Source organism: Rattus norvegicus, chromosome 3 (assembly GCF_021556685.1).
Source record: "Rattus norvegicus strain SHRSP/BbbUtx chromosome 3, alternate assembly SHRSP_T2T, whole genome shotgun sequence".
Lineage (NCBI taxonomy): Eukaryota > Metazoa > Chordata > Mammalia > Rodentia > Muridae > Rattus > Rattus norvegicus.
In genome coordinates, this window is record NC_141536.1 from 13,011,189 (window position 1) to 13,029,217 (window position 18,029).

The 18,029-nt window shown below is 52.3% G+C and overlaps 1 protein-coding gene across 2 annotated transcripts; it reads right to left on the reverse strand.

Annotated features, from left to right (window-relative positions):
- Positions 1-40: 40 nt before the first annotated feature.
- Asb6 (ankyrin repeat and SOCS box-containing 6) lies at positions 41-4,657 on the reverse strand. 2 transcript variants are annotated; one of them, NM_001399347.1, is made up of 6 exons: positions 4,433-4,657; positions 3,252-3,427; positions 2,372-2,478; positions 2,173-2,281; positions 1,570-1,656; positions 41-1,456 (listed from the first exon to the last, which is right to left on the reverse strand). In NM_001399347.1, the coding sequence occupies exons 1-6, from the start codon at positions 4,543-4,545 to the stop codon at positions 792-794; spliced, it is 1,257 nt and encodes a 418-aa protein (NP_001386276.1). In that variant the 5' UTR covers positions 4,546-4,657; the 3' UTR covers positions 41-791. The 2 variants fall into 2 exon arrangements, with proteins under 2 accessions (NP_001386276.1, NP_001011963.1); NM_001011963.3 differs by having other exon boundaries at positions 4,355-4,657.
- Positions 4,658-18,029: the final 13,372 nt, after the last annotated feature.

The following is an 18,029-nucleotide window of genomic DNA, read 5'->3' on the forward strand; positions in this document are numbered from 1 at the left end:
GTCCCTCGAACATGTCAGATTGTCATACACAGACACAGAGTTTAATCTTATAAATATATTTAATCATCTCTGCTCATTCCCAGAGGCATTTATACAACCGAAAGCCAAACCTACTGGGAAGACCTTGTGAGGGCTTGGCACTGGAGTAGGGCTGGCTTCTGGCCTCAGCACTGTATTCTGAAGGACCCCTCACAAAGTCCTGCTGTTCCCGAGATGCCCTTAAACAAGGCACCATCCTTGAGACCTGGGTGAGGCATGAACAGAAGGACCACCAACCATGGTGCCAGAGCCCTGAAGACCACAAGACCAGGCAGGCCTCTAACCCAGACCGGCCAGCCTGTGCTGGCCTCAGTTCTGTCCCCAGCTCCTCCAAGGCATCCTGAGGTCCGAGGTGGCAGGAATAGGTAGGGCCTAACTGGATGGCCCAGGAATTTTGGCACTGCCCCTGGAAAGACCCAGGCATGTGCCTCCCCCATCGGACCAACCATAGTTGCCAGAGTTCTGAGGGGCCTGGCCCCTAGTTCCCTGCAAATGGTCCAGTCAGCTCCTAATACAGAGGGTGGCTGCATCCTGCCTGCCCTGGCCCCTCAGTTGTGAAATACTAAGAGGGAGGGGGTGGGAATCTCCCTGGAGGCAGCCATGCCTTTGGCCTCCAGGGCACCCCCTAGTGGTTTCATAGCAGAAAAGGGCAAACCTTGCCCAGATAAAGGACCTTCTGAAGGCGATTACAGGTGCCAGGCCTACCCTCAGGCTGGCTTTGGCTACCCCAGATCATTCTATCCTGGGATCCCTCAGCAAGTGTCTTCTGGGCTACTGTGTGCACTGAGCAGGTACCACTTGAGCCTGTCCGGCAAGGGCAGCGCTTTGACCTTGGTGTCCACAGGCCACGGTCGCAGGCACAGCCGGATGGACACCCGGCACAGGTGTTTGAGAGGTGGTGGGTAGCTCTCGAGCTGCCTCAGGGAGGCATGAAGGGCCTGGATCTTCCCTGCCAAGCCACCCACTGGGTGGATGTTGAAGTTCTCAGGCAGCTGCAGCCTCTGGGAGCTAGTCACCATGAGGTCCAGCACGGTCTCAGCCTTATGCAGAAGCTCAACATGGCTATCATCCTCGGCGCAGCCCGGGTGCGAGCAGAGCCTCTCAAAAATGAGGTTGAAGCCAGACCAGCAGGACGCACCATGCAGGGAGCAGTTGTAGGCTGCCCCTGACTCCAGCAGGAAGCGCAGGAGTGGGAAGTGCAACTTGAAGCTCTTGAGGCAGATGTGCGTGAGGGACTCGTGGGCTGGGCACTCACTGGGGTCGGCACCATGGGCCAACAAAAGCTGCGTGACTTGGAAGCAGAAGCGGTTGATCATTGGGGCCTCCTCCTTGTCCCCACAGACGGTCTCACCGAGCAGGAAGATGATGCATGTGAATACAGTGTCCCCATCTTTGGTGGTAGCCTTGACGTCTGCCCCTGGAAGAGCCATGGGAACAGAAATGAGAGGTGTGAGAGAGTGTGTGTGTGTGTGTGTGTGTGTGTGTGTGTGGAGAGCAGCTGCCCCAGTGTGGGCAGGTAGGGAACCTCACCTCCCTCCAGGAGGAGCCGGATGTTGTCTGTGTTGTGGATCTGCACCCCATCACTGCTGGCCAGAGCATGCAACAGCGCTGTCTTCCCTAAGGAGCAGAGCGAAGATGAGGCCCAGAGGTGGGTGGAAGCAGGGTTCTCAGGGCTGAGGGACCAGCCGCCGGCTCCGTTTCACCCACACAAAAACAGGAACAAGAGGGCCAAGAGAGACCTGCTGGGCATACTCACTTCTCAAAGACGCCTCCCGGGGCAGTGTGCAGACAGTGACAACACTCTCTGGACTCGGGCAGACTGGCACCCTCTGCCTGGGTGCCAGCTGTGGCTATGCCACCTACTGGGGCCAGCACCCAGACACCTGCCTGTCCTTCCCGAACTTTTATCAGGTACCCAGTCCCTGGGACGGCCAGCCTCCCACCACAGCACTCTTCTTACTTTACGTATGAGTGCTTTGCCTACATGAGGTATGTCTGTACCAGATGAGATCATCAGATCTCCTGGAAACACGGTTAAAGACAGTTGTGATCTGCCATGTGTGGATGCTGGGACTTGAACTCAGGACCTCTGGAAGAACAGCCAGTGCTCTTAACCTCTGAGCCATCTCTTACCATTCTTGTCTGCTGCGTTGACATCTGCTCCAAGATCCAAGAGGCGCTGCAGGCAGGGCAGGCGTTCAGGTTCCTCACTGGCCAGATCCAAGGGGCTGCTCTCGTGGATCTGAACCAAAGGGGATAGCAGCCATGTTGCCTGGGGTGGCTTTCGCTGGTGAACCTACTAATCATGCCCAAGATTGGAGCTGACCCTTACCCGGTCCCTCCTGTTGATATCAGCCCCGTGGCGCACCAGCAGCTCCACCATGTCAGGCTGGTTTCTCAGGACAGCAATGTGCAGGGCTGTGTAGTAGGTGACAGGGTCTGAAGGCAAGGAAGTTCGGGTTAGTCTGTTCTCGAAGGACCTAGCCTCAGAGACTCTCCCTGGCACCCCCACCTCAGGTGTGAAGATGAAGTTTCCTCAGGACTGTCCTGAGGAGAACGCAAAGTGCTCAAGCTCAGCAGCATGACCAGCCCCGGTAGCCTTGACCTGGTTTGGGCTCAAGGTCACCAGAGATCCCTCTGCCTCAGCCTTCCAAATGTGTCTCACAGCCAGGCCATTTGACCATGTGGATGGGCTTTGGAACACCCTCCCCCAGCCCCCCCCCCATCTGTAGTTTGCAGGATCCCAAGTTTCCTACATCCTCTGAGCATGTTCTCCAATGAAAGACACAAAAGCATGCGTGTGGGTCAGCACTGGCAGCCCCACCTGTCTCCTACCTCCTGGGGTGACAGCCAGAGACAAGGCAGGTGGCTGACACTTCATCATCCCTGACCTGACGCTTAAAGAACCTAGGCAGCCTGCCGTCACTGATGCCTAGTGTGGCTTATCTCCCCACCCCTAGGACCAGAGCAACACCTGCAGGACAGCTCAGAGAAAATCACCTTCCCTTAGCTCTGGGCACTGCCAGTGTACTTTCTCCACAGCAGAAGGATTAATCTGGAAGATGTGGGAGGAGAGGTGCTAAGAGCCCCCAGAAAGCCACCCAAAGGAAAAGAACATGGGAAGTCACCCCAAAGACAAGAGGGGAAGCAGAGGCCAGGGCTGACTGCCTAGCCCTGCTCGCCCCCACCCCCATTCTCAGGCCGCTGCTGACCTTCAAAGTTGAGGTTGGCCCCACTCTGCAGGAGGACCGCAGCTGCCCGGGTCAGGCCCAGCTCGGCCATCTTCAGCAGAGCATTGCTCACACCTTCCTGGTAGAAAGGAGAGTGGGCCTTCTGCTCCAGCAGCTCCGTAAGGACCAGGATCCGGCTCTCCTCACTGGAAGCGTAACTGCACCAAGAGGCAGAAAAGACCAAGTGGGAACTCCTGGGGACCAGTGGCCCTAGCCTGTGTGCCCTTCCACAATCACCCACACAAACTGCCCATGCTCTGTGGGACACAACTCTTTCTTGGTCAAATGTGTGAAGTGACTTCAAAGCCATCCTTCAGCTTGCTGTCAAAGGCCTGGCTCTGTCCCGTCCTCTCTCATACCACCACGAGGGTGGCCCTAAAGCTCTCACCCTTCCTAGACAAAACTACCTACTAAGTGCTACTTGGGCCTGGACACTACTCCATACATTGCCCCAGCTCTGGACAATGGCTCAGACACCACCTTCAGAGTCACCTTCCTGTCCCAATGCTCCTCAGTTGCTCTTCTCCCTAATCTCACCCACCAGACCTCTTGCAACAGGTGGGATCCAAGATCTGACCAAACGCTTATCTAGGGCGGCCTTCTTGAATATGCTAGTTTCCGCCAAGGGAGGGCAGTAGCGCCTTGTGCAGCCCTGCTGCCCCGCCTCCGAGTTCTGGAAACCGCCTGGCACTACATTTACAGAGTAGGCCGCAGAAGAGCGAGCTAGTGTGGTTTAGAAAAGACATCCTTGTTGAGACTGAAAGTCTGCAATTCCGGCTCATGACTCTCCCAGTGCTATTCCTTTGCCCCGCCCTACTCCCTGCATCCCACCCCACGGTGCTGGTCTGGGTGCTGGTCTGTCTCGGTGGCACAAGCACTCCGAAGGCGTAGCGCTCCTAGTACCCAAGGAAGTCTGCACAGGGCACACGGACCACACCGGCTTGCTTCCCCCAGAGACTCTCGAAGAGGCCTGCTGTCTGCAAAAAGCGCTGTCGGTCCCAGCCAGGACCTCTCCTCCGGCATCCATGCACAGGGAGCGGCTCCGGGGCCCTGGCCCTCTGCCCTGCAAGACGCTGCGAGCCCACCTCAGGCTGGCGCTCGAGCTCGCAGCCACGCAGCTCCCGCTCCCGCCGCGACAACCACAGGGGACCGCAGCGACTCACTCATCCAGAGGCTCCTGCCGCTCCAGATCCTGGATGCCCAGGGCACCCAGGATGGCGTCCACCAGGGGCTGGTACTCGAAGATGATCCTGCGGAAGCCGTGCAGGAACGGCATGGCGTCGGCCGCGCGTCCGGATACCCACTCGCCACCACCTCCCGATCTACCGGTTCAGACCCCGCGCCGGTGAGCAGTCGTCCTCCCAGGCCTCAGTTCCGCACCGGAAGTTATCCTACCACCCCTACTTCCTGTCCTGAGGGCCTGTGAGGGCTCATGTGCATTACAGTGCCCCCTACCGCCGGGGAGGACCTCGCGACTATCATCACTGCCCCGGCTCCGCCCCGCCCTGAAATTCCCCGCGAGGCCGCTGCAGGGCGTCCAAGCTCCAAGGGGGAGTGTGGCCCCGCTACTGACCTGCTCCTGCCCGAGGTGACATAGGCCCAGTTCGGAGCCCGGACACTGCTTTCTGCAGCCTATTTGATTTTGGCCACTTCCTAAGGAAGTCTCTCTACTCTGAACTGAATGGCGCAATGAGGACCTTGCACCCTAACTCTTCCCCACAAATACTGGGGACAATTCATTATTCTCTGTCCCTTCACCCCCTGGCTAAACAGGGTGCCCACTTTTCCCGCTTTTCCTGGAGGAACTCGGTGACCCTTCCTGTCCTGGTCTGTAAAATTGGCATAATATCACTTCCCTAGACCCTGAGTGGGAAGGCAGCAGAGACGCAACAGAAAGAATTGTACCAGGTAGCTTCCCCCTACACAAATTTGAGTGGCTGCGACTTTGAGTCCTGCAGCAAGGCCCTGATGATTCTAGAAAGGCCAGTTATGGGTAGGTGTCAGTGGTCCTGAGGCTGCATCATCATAGCCGTGGCTCCAATCCTTTGTGGGGGCTTGTGGTCTCTCTGCTTGGCACCTGCCATCTGCCACAGAGTTACTGGCACGGAACAAAGTTTCTTGTTTGTTTTAAAGACAGGATCTGGGGCTGGAGAGATGGCTCAGTGGTTAAGAGCACCGACCACTCTTCCAGAGGTCCTGAGTTCAAATCCCAGCAACCACATGGTGGCTCACAACCATCTGTAATGAGATCTGATGCCCTCTTCTGGTGTGTCTGAAGAGACTGACGGTGTACTTATATGTAATAAATAATATTAAAAAAATAAAGACAGGATCTCATATAGCTTGGGCTGGCCTTGAACTCTCAGAATAGCTGAGGCTGGCTGCCATTGTACTCCTGAGCTTCCTGCCGCCACTTCTCAAGTGTTGAGATCACAAGCTTGGTTCTGGGATGCCCAGGACACCAAACCCAGTGGGCATTCAAGGATCTTACATGGAATGGTTACACAGCTCCTCTATATCAGTTCTAGATGTCTCTGCACCCAACAGAGTAAATATCAAGTTGGTAATTGTTTAGGGAATAATGGGGAAAAATCTGTAGAAGGGGCTGGAGAGATGCCCAGCAATTAAGAACACTGGCTGCTCTGGAAAGGACCTAGGTCCTGTTCTTAGCCAGTCAGGACTACGTAGGGAGGCCCTATCTCCCAAAGGGAAGGAGTGGGATGGAGGGTGGCGGGTTTCCGGAGAGATGGCGCAGCCCAGGTTCAATCCACGGGGCTCTGTCGCCCTCTTCTGGACTCTGTGGGCATTAGGCACAAAAGTGGTACACAGCCGTCCATGTAGGCACAACATTCACATTCATGAAATAAAACCCCAAAGTTGCACTTGGGGGCTTGGGACATGGCTCAGCTGTCAGAATGCTTGGTTGACATGCGTGTAGCCTTGGTTGGGTTCCACACCCAGCACCATGTAGACTGGACATTGTGGCTTCATCCAGGTCACTCCTTCCTCAGTGGCTCCAGCCCTCTTGGGTTTGGAAGCTGCCCTGATCCAGATGGCAGCAGTTTAACCTTCTGATATCTACAAGACCCTTCTTCCATATAATATCACTTTGAAGGTCCCCAAGCATCAGCAGAATTCAGAGGGTAGAATACAAGCTCTGTGGAACAGGTGAACCCAGATGTGGGCCTTCTGGCCTTGGCCTCAATGTCGTCACCTCTATTTTTGGTTGTGAGCCTAGCCTTTAATGGCTGAACCATCTCTCCAGCCAGTCTTCACCTATAACTTGATCATCTGCCCAGCTTTCACAGGCCTAGCTCCAATGAAAGGCATGTTGATGTCACCAACGGCCGAGAGAGGGGACAGAGTAAAAAGAGCTGAGCTGCCGAGATAGTGCAGAAGGTGGAGGCTTGCCACCAAGCCATGTGACCTGAACTCAGTCGTTGGGACCCTATGGTAGAGGGAGAGAACAGACTCCTACAGATTGTCCTTTGACCTCCACACACCCACACCCACACACGGCGCATGCGTATACATGCATATTTAATGTAAATACATGTAACATCAGAGTTAACTTGTATATATTGGAGCCCTCCTTGGGTCCTAGCACTGGACTAAACACTCTTCACATGGATTCTGTTAAGGCCTAGTAGATAAATAATAACCTTGACATGATCAGGAATCCGACTCAAAGAGGTTTTAGAGCTTGCCCAAGCACATCAGGGTAGACTGTCAGCTAGTCTATCCGGCCTCTCTACCCACAATCCTCCAAGAACGCAGTCCCTTCAGCTCTCTGGCTTTGGGTCTTTAGAGGTCTAGACTTGCAGGAGGGAGGAACTGACCTTTGCCCTTTCACAGCCCTTAGGCATCTCATAGTGGAGCCAGGCTCCACTGCCAGCCCGTCACCCAGGCTCCTGTCTTTGGAAAGCCCTATGCCCCTTGACCCCTCTTGTCAGCAAGGGGTCCTGTTTCCTCCATCTGCCTTCCATTAAAGTTGTCATTCAGACCTCCTGCCTTCAGCTCTGACCCTTCCCTCTCTTTTCCTCACCACTACTGCTCCCTTTCTGCCTGACCAGACAAACCCCATCCTGCTACACCAACTCCAAAGCTTCTCAGCCCAGTAAGGGATAAAACACACAGAGCTCAGACCCTAAAAAGATCTGTGCCTCTCTCTTACTCACCCAGGGGAGTTTAGGGGTCACACTGAATATTGTACAGAGGTAACCTTAATATATAAAGAACTTTCAAAAATCAATAAAACAGTAAAAGTTTCCTACAGGATATAGACACAGGACATGCATAGGTGAATCATGGGTGAAAAGGTTGTCAAGCATAAGAAGACGTGGCTGGCCTCCCTACCAATGACAACAATGGCAATGACAACAGTGACTACCACACCTTTAATCCTAACATTCAGGAGACAGAGACAAATGGACAATCTGTATGTGTTCAAGCCCATCCTGGACTATATATTGAGTTCCAGGCCAGTCAAAGCAATCAGAGGACAACTTTAGGAAGTTGGTTCCTCCAACCATGTGGGTCACTGGAGAGATGGCTCAACCCAGGTTCAGTCCAAGGGGATCTGGCGCCCTCTTCTGGACTGTGTGTGCTTTAGGTACAAAAGGGGTGCACAGACGTCCATGCAAGCTCTTCAGCTCCAGCAGCAAGTTCCTTTATCCACTGAGCCATCTTGCTGGCCCACCCTTCTTTGGACTTGTACGGATTTCCCCCTTTTCTGCAGGGAGTACGCCCACTAGAGAATCGAAGCTGGACAAGAGTACCTTCTCCACCTGAGGCTGAAGGTTGCTCCAACTGTGTAGATCAATCAACTGTGTACAATCAACATCCCCACCAAGGTCACTTCCTCAGTGCTCCTGAACTCATTCTGGTTCCCCAGGTCAGGAGTGACAATCCTCAGTTGACTCACCAGCCACAGACGGTCCCCGGGGCTTCATGAGCCCTGTGGAGGAAGAAAGGCTCTGATAACCACAGTGATCTTGGCCTTGGCCTGAGGTAGACTGATTACACACACACACACCACGTACATACATACCACACATATATACATATATACATACATACATACATCACACATACATACACACCACACACATGTACATACATATACACACATACACAAACACACATATACACACATACATACACATGTACACATACACACATATACACACACCACACACATACATACCTACACATACATACACACATACACATACACACATACATACACACACACATACACACATTCATACAGACACAAATACACACACACACACACACAGGCCCTTGTTCTTATATCTGCTAAGACTCACATTCACTATCTCACACACAGACATTCTGGGGCCTGGGAGTATTGACAGTTACTCTCACACCCAGTCGTGTCCCCCTCCACACACACATGCACACACACACATGCGCACGCACACACCCTGGCTCGCTTTCTCACACACAACATAAAATTCATTTTCTTTCACTGGCTCTCTGTCACCTGTGCCTGAGGAGGCAGCTGCCAGGCAGGTGGTGCCTTGGCCCATCCCAAGTCCTTCGTGCCTCTCAAGAGACTGGTCTTTAGCCAGCTGTCCCTCAGAAGGCCCTGGGTGGGGAATTGGGAATAGTTCTCCTTTTCCTCACTCTGCTTTCCCTCCACACCCTTCCTCTGGGGTTCGCCTGTAACTGGAGGTTTACTGTCCATCAGGTGAGACATTTGGAAGTCATGGCTGCTACTGTAGGTTGTGCCATCATGGAGGACGGTCTGAGGTCAGTCTTGGTCATGTGTGGGGACTGAGGCACCAAGCAGATGAGCTCAGCCTATTTCTGAAGTGCTGTAATGGGTCACCACCCTCTGGCCACTCCTTTCTCTTCCTACTTCCCGCTCTTATGATGGCCTATGGGACTGACTGGCAGGCTCAGCTTGTTTGTTTCTGTTTTGCTCCAGTTCTAATGCAGGAGACAGAGGGCCTTAATTTATAAGTTCCCTCTATAGGCTCATAGGGGAAACCGAGGCACTGGGGGCTGAGTGAGAAGGACATCTGCCCAGACCCCCCTCTCTAAGGTGAGACACCGGTCTAGCTTCAATTTCTACCTTCCAGCCCCTGCAAATGGTTCAGGGTCAGGAGCTCCAGGGGTCACTTATGGCTGACCTGGGCCCAGGCTAGTTCCCTGGTGGGCAGTCTGGGAACATGATGCATATACTGAGAGGTGGGCCTATGACATCTTCCTCATCTCCAGACGAATCACAGGTCTTTCATTCCCCTGGCTGCTGTATCCCCAGGGACCCAGAAGCCCAGGAGAATAAGGGTGACGTGTGTAAAGTCCCAGAGACCCTGGCCAGTGGGCAGCGAAAACTCTGGCCCTAGGCCCTGCCTGGCCTTTGCTCAGCTAAAGGCCCTATCCACCCAAGCAACAGATGGACCTGGAAATTGGTTAGTTTCCTTCAGGGTCCTTCATGGTTGGTTAGATTTCCATGCTGACTGTGATTTCCAGTTCCCTGTGTGGGACATAAACTGGCAAGAACGGCCCAGACCTGTCCCCAAAAGATCTGCCTAAATACCAAGTCACCTCCACCCCCGTGTGACCCTGGCCATCTGCGCTGTGGTCAGACTGCACAGAGGACTTGAGGGTATGCCCAGGAGGCTGCAGCTTACTCTATTGGTGGCAGATGAGTGGGTTCGGAATCCTGGCCCCAGAGCTTCCCCCATTGCAGAGGCTCATTGGTGCCTACTTGGCCTCAAGCTCTGGCAGGCACAGGGTATGGGTGGGGGATAGTTGCAGAGCTCACAAGAGAGGCCTGCTGGCACCCTCTGGCTGTTCAGCAGATCCTGACCAAGTCTGCCAAGAACAGCAAGAGGGCTAGGGGCCCTGGAGGTAGGGGAAGGAGGGATGGACAGAAGTTGGGGCCAGGGAAGACCAGTTCTCTGTACTTTGCCCTGTTGGCGAAGCTGACCCAGGGCAGGAAGGACCTGCCGCCATCCGTCAGGGAGACAGTGGGCCCATGGCTGCCGGAGGAGGGAGCGGGAAATCTGATCATTAAGAACCTCTCCTGGCTGTCTGGGGAACTTAATTAAATTGCTGGAGAGGGCTGGGAGAGGGCCACATCTGGAACCAATATGTGGCCTGCTGTTTCCCTCTTTCCCTCAGCCCATGTCACTGCTGGAGCAGAGAATTCAGCAGAGCAGAAGGGAGCTGCTTCCTTAGAAGGGGAGAGACAAGGCAGGCAGGGACTGGGACCCAAGCCCAGAAAGACACTGTGATGACACAGACAGAGGTAGGGAATCAGAGAACCAGGAAGATGACTGGAGAACCCGGAAGGAGAGAGCTGTGAGTCCAGGCATGCTTCAGGGTTTGACTGTACTCAAGAGGTATATGTATGGGGCTGAGTGTGTGGCTAAGTGGGGAGAGCACTTACCTAGCAACCATGAGGACCTGGTTTTGATCCTCAGCACTGTATAAAGTCACTGCTCAAGTAGCCTGGGCTACTTGATATGATAGAAAATCATATGATATGGGGGGAAATCAATTAAAAAACCCACATCTATTTTATAGATGAGAAATCACTAGACCCTGACACCAGTCCTGTGCATAGCCAGCATTTGCCAGGGTCTTGCCCTGGACAAGGTGATGCCTCTGGACACCCTCAGGCACAGATTTTGTCGTTTCTGTGTTATAGACAAGAAGGAAGCCTTGACTGAACCTAGACTGACCATACAGATTGATCTTGGCCTATCTGGACACTGTCTAGCCATGCTGTGTGGGCCACTTCAATTGGAATGACACCAAGTAGCAGTTATTTCTTGCTGGTTGGTGCGGGGCATGGAGCTCTACTCTGGGGAGGCTACAATATATCCTGCAGGTATACTGAAGCTGAAGAGGTCTTGGATGTGGGCCCCAGACTCAACGGTGTGTAAGCACAAGTAACAGTCCCCCCTCAGAGCAAAGACCCACAGAGCAGGTCAATCCAAGGACAGGAAGGAATGTATGGTAGGTCAGCCTTGACTCCCGAGGATCCTCCACAAAGGCCAAAGCCTCTTGCAGCCGGCTTCCTGCTGCCTCCCAGCTGCCTTCCACATCCCAGACCCACAGGCCCCAGTCAGCCCTCATGCTCCTCAGACAGGGCTGTACAGAGAGCAGGCTGGGAGGCTGCCTCTGGGGTGGTTTCTGCTCCCCTCAAACCCAACGCAGCTCCTAAAGCCCAGTTCCTTCTGTGGCCTCCTTCAGAACAGCTTTGTGCCTGGCAGAGATACTGACCTCAGGGGAGCACCAGACATCCGACAGCTAGGGGCCTCTCTTCCGGGCCAGAGTGGCTCCAACCTGACACTGCTACTCTGCCTGGTTTCTCCCCGCAGTGTTCCCCTGCCCAGCCCACAACAGGCACTGGATTAAGTGTTCGTGGTGTGGATGGATGCCCAGGATCTCGGTGTTAAAGGACGAGAGACTTTTAAAGGTCACCTGAGCTCTCTGTTGTAGCAGGGAATGTAAGGCACAGCAAGGTGTGACCAGGATGAAAACAGCTGACTGCACTTGCCTGGGGCGAGTAGGCCTAGCTGGTGCTCTTTGGGTCTGTCCTGAGCTAAATATCCCATCTGGCTGCTCCCGTACTAGTCCTCTTTGCTGGATGCTGCTTGTTTACAGCATGACACCCCGACCCCAACCTTCTATCTCCTTGGTTCCTTTACTACAGGCTCAGCAGGCCCTGTCCCCAACGCCAAGTTGAAGACCCTTAATAGAATTGTTGATAAGTGCTGGGCTTGGTGGCACACACCTTTGGTGCCAGAGCTGGGAGGCAAAGACAAGCCAGTCTCTGAGTTTGAGGCTTGCTTGGTCTTCTTAGTGAGGCCCTGTCTCAAAACAGATAGACACAGACCACAAAACTCTGTGGCTGGTTACTAAGCACAGGATTCAGAGGCAGGGCATTTGAGCCTGCCAAGGGAAGGGGGCCAGCAGCAGCTGGTACAGTGGACGCACACCACAGGGGAGACCAGGCAGGTCTCTACCACAGTTCTCATCAGAGAGACTCTTAGGAGAAGAAGGTCCGAGGGAATCTGGGGAGCCAGCAGCAGTAGCCAGGGAGCAAGAAGCCCCAGACCAGACTCAATTCAAATCTGCACTGAGCTATGCGTCCTCCTGGAGGTGGGGAGGAGGGACCCCCCTCTGGAATCTGGGGGCCAGGACTGAGTGTGTAGACAGGCAGGGTAGGAATGGAGGTGAGGAACTGGTACTGAGGAATGTGGGGGATCAGATGGGTAAGGTTGGTGGCTATGTTTGGGTGCACAGGGAGCAGTTGCCAAAGCTAGCTTAAGGTTCCCCGGGAGGATCTCATGAGGTATGGGCCAGTGGCCCTACCGCAGGCTAATCTCTTGGACACTTGAAACAAAGACCTCAGCCCGGCTCCTGTCCCAGCCCTGACAAGGTGATGATGTACAATTTTAAATAAACCATCCTCCTTAGCCACACATTGTTTGCTGAGAGAAAAATGATGCTGCCCCCATGAAGAGGAGGGAGAAAGGAGGAAGAGGGGGAGGAAGGAAAGGAGGAGGAGGAAGAGGAAAAGGAAATTCCATTAATACAGATTGTTTTATTTAAAAGTCCTCAGGCATCTTCCCTTTGCCGAGATTGTGTTTATGGTCCCGAAAGTGTGGGAGGGATTGGGGGTAATTCAAGACTCCCGGCGTTAATCTGCATGCCTCAAGAAATTCGAGCAGACCACTAAATCCCACTAAATCGGAGGGAAGGAAAGCTGGAGGGGTCTCCTATCGTCTCCCCCCCCCACTTTAGAAGTCTGTTCTCTTTGATCGTAAAAAATAGTCATATTTCACCCCCCTCCAAATATCAGCAATCAGGGAACTAAGGAAGTGGAAGCCCTCCGGGACTTTTCCCCAGATTAGACCTTTGGTTTAATTATTTAGCGCCTGCCTGGATGGGGTAGGCGGGGAATGAGCCCTCCTGGCGAGGGCTCAAGGGTAAGTTACAAATGAGAGGAACAATTATAGCCCCAATTAGCCGGCAAGCTGGGAGCCTTGTCCGCAGCCTTGCCCCCCCAGGCCTCTCTGCACCCCAATTTGATTCCCGGTGCACTGCAGGGCCTCCTCCCAGGCACCTCCCCCCCCCCCACCACAAGAATAATTATAGCAAGATGTTGTTGGGCCCAGGCAAGATCAGGGTAGAAGACCCCCAGGGCTTCAAGAAGGTCCTGAGAATGTACTACTTAGGAACTCCCTTTCCTGATTCCCTGAAGTCAAAGAGGAGGCAAAGTTTGCTAGGAGGGCTAAGAGCTGAGGTGGGGGCTTAGTCCTAGTCCCTGGGCACCAGAGTTTGTCTCCTAGAGCCTACCCAAGTTTTATCAGGGTACAGTAGGTGCTCAATAAATTACTATGGAGTGAGTCACTTGGGCGGTTTTTCCCCTCCCTCCCTCCCTCCCTCCCTCTCTCCCTCCCTCTCTTTATCCCTTCTTCCTTCCCTCCTGAGAGACTTACTGTGGTAATGTTCGATCTTTGGCTTTTAGGGTTCCTAGTGGTCAAGACAAAAAGGGAAATAACAATGGTTCTCATTATTTGGCTGTTTGATTTATGCACTCATTTGGTTTAAAGGATAATTCTTTGGGAAGAAAATATACATCTCCGCCCTTAAGTTCCCATAGAACCCCTGGCATGGTAGATAGGGGTGTGGCCAAGCATAGGGTGACAGAGCTGAAGCTCTTGGAGCCTTGTCCTCTGAGGAGGCTGAGGTTAGGGAGTTGTCTGACTTAGAGTAATGCCTGTATGGTTGAACCCTTGCTACAGTGACTGTATCTTAATCTTCAAATCTGTTTAAAAAGGTACCCTATCCTCCAGTGTCATGGCCCACAAATGCCCCCTTAGCAGGCGGCCAAGTCCCCTAAACCAATAGTCACATCTGCTTATAAGATTGTGCACACCCACTCTGCCGTATGCTTGAACCATCACTGGATGGCAAGGACTCCCTAACACAACAAAACACTGGGGAATAGTCACAGGAAAAATAGTCTGTACCTTGTTCAACACAACTGTTTTAATTTTTTAAATTTAAATTTAATTGTTTTGCAACGGTGTCTTGCTATACGTAGCCTGGGCTCGTCTTGAACTCAAGATGCCTCTGCCGTCTAAATGCTGGGGTTGCAGATGTGTACCAGCATGCCTCACTAGAGATGCAACCTCTATCTTTTTGTCTATCTCTCTATCATCTATCTGTCTGTCTATCTATCTGTCTGTCTGTCTGTCTATCTATCTACCTGTCTGTCTGCCTGTCTGTCTGTCTATCTGTCTGTCTGTTTAATCTATCTATCTGTCTATCTATCTATCTAACTATCTACTATCAATCTATCTATCTATCTACTATCTATCTGTCTATCTATCTATCTATCTATCTATCTATCTATCTATCTATCAATCATCTATCTATCTACCTATGGGCTGGAGATATAGCTCAGGTGCTAGAGCTCTTACTTTGAAAGAACAGAGCCTTGGGTTCCACCTCTGGCACCACCTCACCAGGCCTGGTGAAGCCCACCTATAATCCCAGAACTTGGGAGGTGAACGCAGGAGGAAGAAGGAGTCAAGGCCGTCTTTGGTGACGAAGCAAGTTGCAAGCCAATCTGGTGTAGGTAAGCCCCCTCTCCCATGTGTGTATCTTCTGATTCCCAGCTGACTGACTCCAGGAGGAAGTGTTGTGCAGATGGAGAGAACTGAGCCCTGGCTACAAACTCAGAGGCTCTCACAGAAGCCAGGGACCCCCTAGAAATCCCCATGAGAGAAACTGAAGCTCAGAAAGTTCGGGAAAGCAAGCTGATTGAAGGAGAGACAACCATCTCACCCACTCAGCCTCGCTCCTTGTCTCACAGTGAAGATCAGAGTTTTGGTTGCTCTGAGTGTCCTGCTGTGAGCCCAGCCTGACACAATATTGACAGAGTGCTGTGATCTGTCATGGTCGTGCCTGGGCGCCTCTACGGTGTTTAGGATTCCCCAGATGAGCAGCAGGGAGCAGGGTTCCTTCTGGAAGCTGCTATGAGCTCTTCCTGCTCAGTGGTCTCTCACTTGCCAGGCTATTGGGGTTTCCAGGTGGCAGAGAGCTGCCGGGACCCACCTAGGACCTCTTCCATTCCCGTCTGCGAATGGAGTTTAATCTTTGAGTGATTGACAGCTAAGTATCTGGAGGAGCCGTTGCCATGGATAAAAAGTAAGATAAATGTAATTTACAAAGGCACAGAACTGAGGTTCCAACTCGGTGACTGCAAACAGTCAAGCAACAGAGGGACACAAAAGGGCTGGGGAGTTCAGCAATCCTCCAGAAGACCCTGGTGGGTCCCCAGCACCTATGTTGGTGTCTCAGAGTCACCCACACCTCCAGCACCAGGGATCTGATACTTTCTTCTGGCCTACTTGGGCACCTGCAGGCATACAGCGAATGTAAACTCAAACAGGCATGCCTGAATATTAAATAAAAGTAAATTAAAGTATACAGTAAATCTTTAAAAAAATGAGTTGAGAGGTGGCTCGGTGGTTGAGAGCACTGGCTGCTTTTCCAAAGGGCCTGGCTCCAAACCCCGGCGCCCACACAGTGAGTGGCTCACAGCTGCCTCTAACTCCAGTTCCAGAGAATCTTATGTGCTCCTCTGGCCTCCTAGGTCACACTGCACAGCACCCTGCAGGCATAACACCCATTATATACATCAACTGAAATAAAAAAAAAAAAAAGAATTGGAAACTTTTTCCTGCGAAACCTTTGATCCACTGTGTGACTTTTCTGAATTTCCAGTTTTTTTCCCGTTGGTTACTGGAACGGCTTGTCACCTACTTTCTCCGTTCCTCTGGCACAGCTGGTGACAGAGCAGAGTCCAGCCCAGGCTGCACATGAGCTCTACTACTGAGTTAGACTCGGGCCCAATGGTATTTTCTTTTTTGTATTTTTTTCTCTGAGACAGGGTTTATCCTTGTAGCCCTGGCTATCCTGGAACTCACTCTGTAGACCAGGCTGGCCTTGACCTCAGAGATCCGCCTGCCTCTGCCTCCTGAGTGCTGGGACTAAACACATGCACTACCACCAGCAGCAACTTGGAGCTGTATATTCAAACAATGTATTCTTGATAATTTGTAGTTCTGACAGCCAGAATTTTTCTCCTTACCACCTCTACCTTCTGTAGGCTCCCACAGCCCTTGCGGTGGCTGGCCACAGTCCTCCTGCAAAGCCAGAGGCAGCCACATTGACTGTCCTGTCTCTTCCATTTTGGGGGGCCCTTTGTGCTTAAGCCCAGATAGATAATCCAGCCCCAACTCCCCAGTTGAAGATCTCCTGGTCAGCAGCCTCCAATCAGCCTCTGCCTGATTTCCTCCATGACATAGCCATGTCATGCTGCCAGCACGTTTGGGAGTCCATTACCTATCTAACATATCTAGCTGTCTTATCGCTAGACATTTTTTAAACATGGATATAGAGCAATAGGGGGAGGTAATACGTAGCTAGGCTCTCATTTAAACTTATGCGGGGGGAGGGGCTGAAGAGGTGGCTCAGTGGTAAAGAGCGCTGGCTGCTTTTGCAGAGGACCTGGGTTCAAGTCCCAGCACCTGCACAGTGGTTCACAATGGTGTGTAACTTCAGCCCCAGGGGATCAGATCTCTTCTGACCACAGTCACCCACACAGTACGTACACACATAAGCAGGCAAAACTCTCACAACATATAAAATAATAACGTGTTTTTAAATTACAGTTAGGGAGGCTCAGGGGATGATGCTTCAGGCTGGGGATGGCTTAGTAGGTAAATGTGCTTTCTGTTCAGCACGACTCAAGCTCAAATCCCCCGCACCCACATAAAATTCAGGTGTGGCCAGACCGGAGGAACCTCTATGCTGTGAAGAGCAGGGTCAGGAGGATCCAGTTTCAGTGAGAATAAAGTACCCTCTTTTAGCCTTTAGATGTACACACGAACACACGCATACATCTTACACACAAAAATGTGTTGTATAAAAATATACATGCGGTGTGCAGACGGATACCCGAGTACTTAAGAGAATCTGGTTCCTAACACCCATACCGGGTGATTCACAACCGTTTGTAACTCCTGTTCCAGGAGATCTGATGTCCTCTTCTGGCCTCCAAGGGCACCAGACTCACACACAGTGCACATACAAGTACGCAAGCGAAGCACTAACACACATAGAGTAAAAATAAATCAAGATTTCCCAATAGGACAGATGTCAGGCGTGGTGGTGTGCACTGTAATTCCGGCACTCAGGAAGTTGTAGGATTCTGGACCATCCTAGGCTACACTGAGAACCTATTCCCCCTCACCCCAACCCCAAAAGGTAGTAGACTAGACTGTTTCCAGATGTAGACAGCAGTTTATCAGTTTATCAGGCAACACAGATCGGTGTTTGTGACATCTGTGGCAATGTCTCTCCACTTAGCTAGAAATCTAGGTATCAGCTCGAAGGATAGAGCTTAAGTTATTTTTGCTCATTTCTTTTTGTGGTGGTTTGAATAAGAACGGTGCCTCATAAGCTCATATATTTGGATGCCTGGTAACCAGAGGTTGGCACTATTTGAAAGGACTAAAATGATCGATCGGGGGGGGGGTATGGCCTTTCTGTAAGAAATATGTCACTTTGAGGGTTCAAAAGCCCATGCCAAGCCCAGAGTCTCCGTCTCAGGCCTGTGGGTCAGGATATAGATTTCCGCTACTGCACCAGAGCCTGCCTGTGTGCCGCCATGCTCCCTACTGTGACAGTAATTTACTA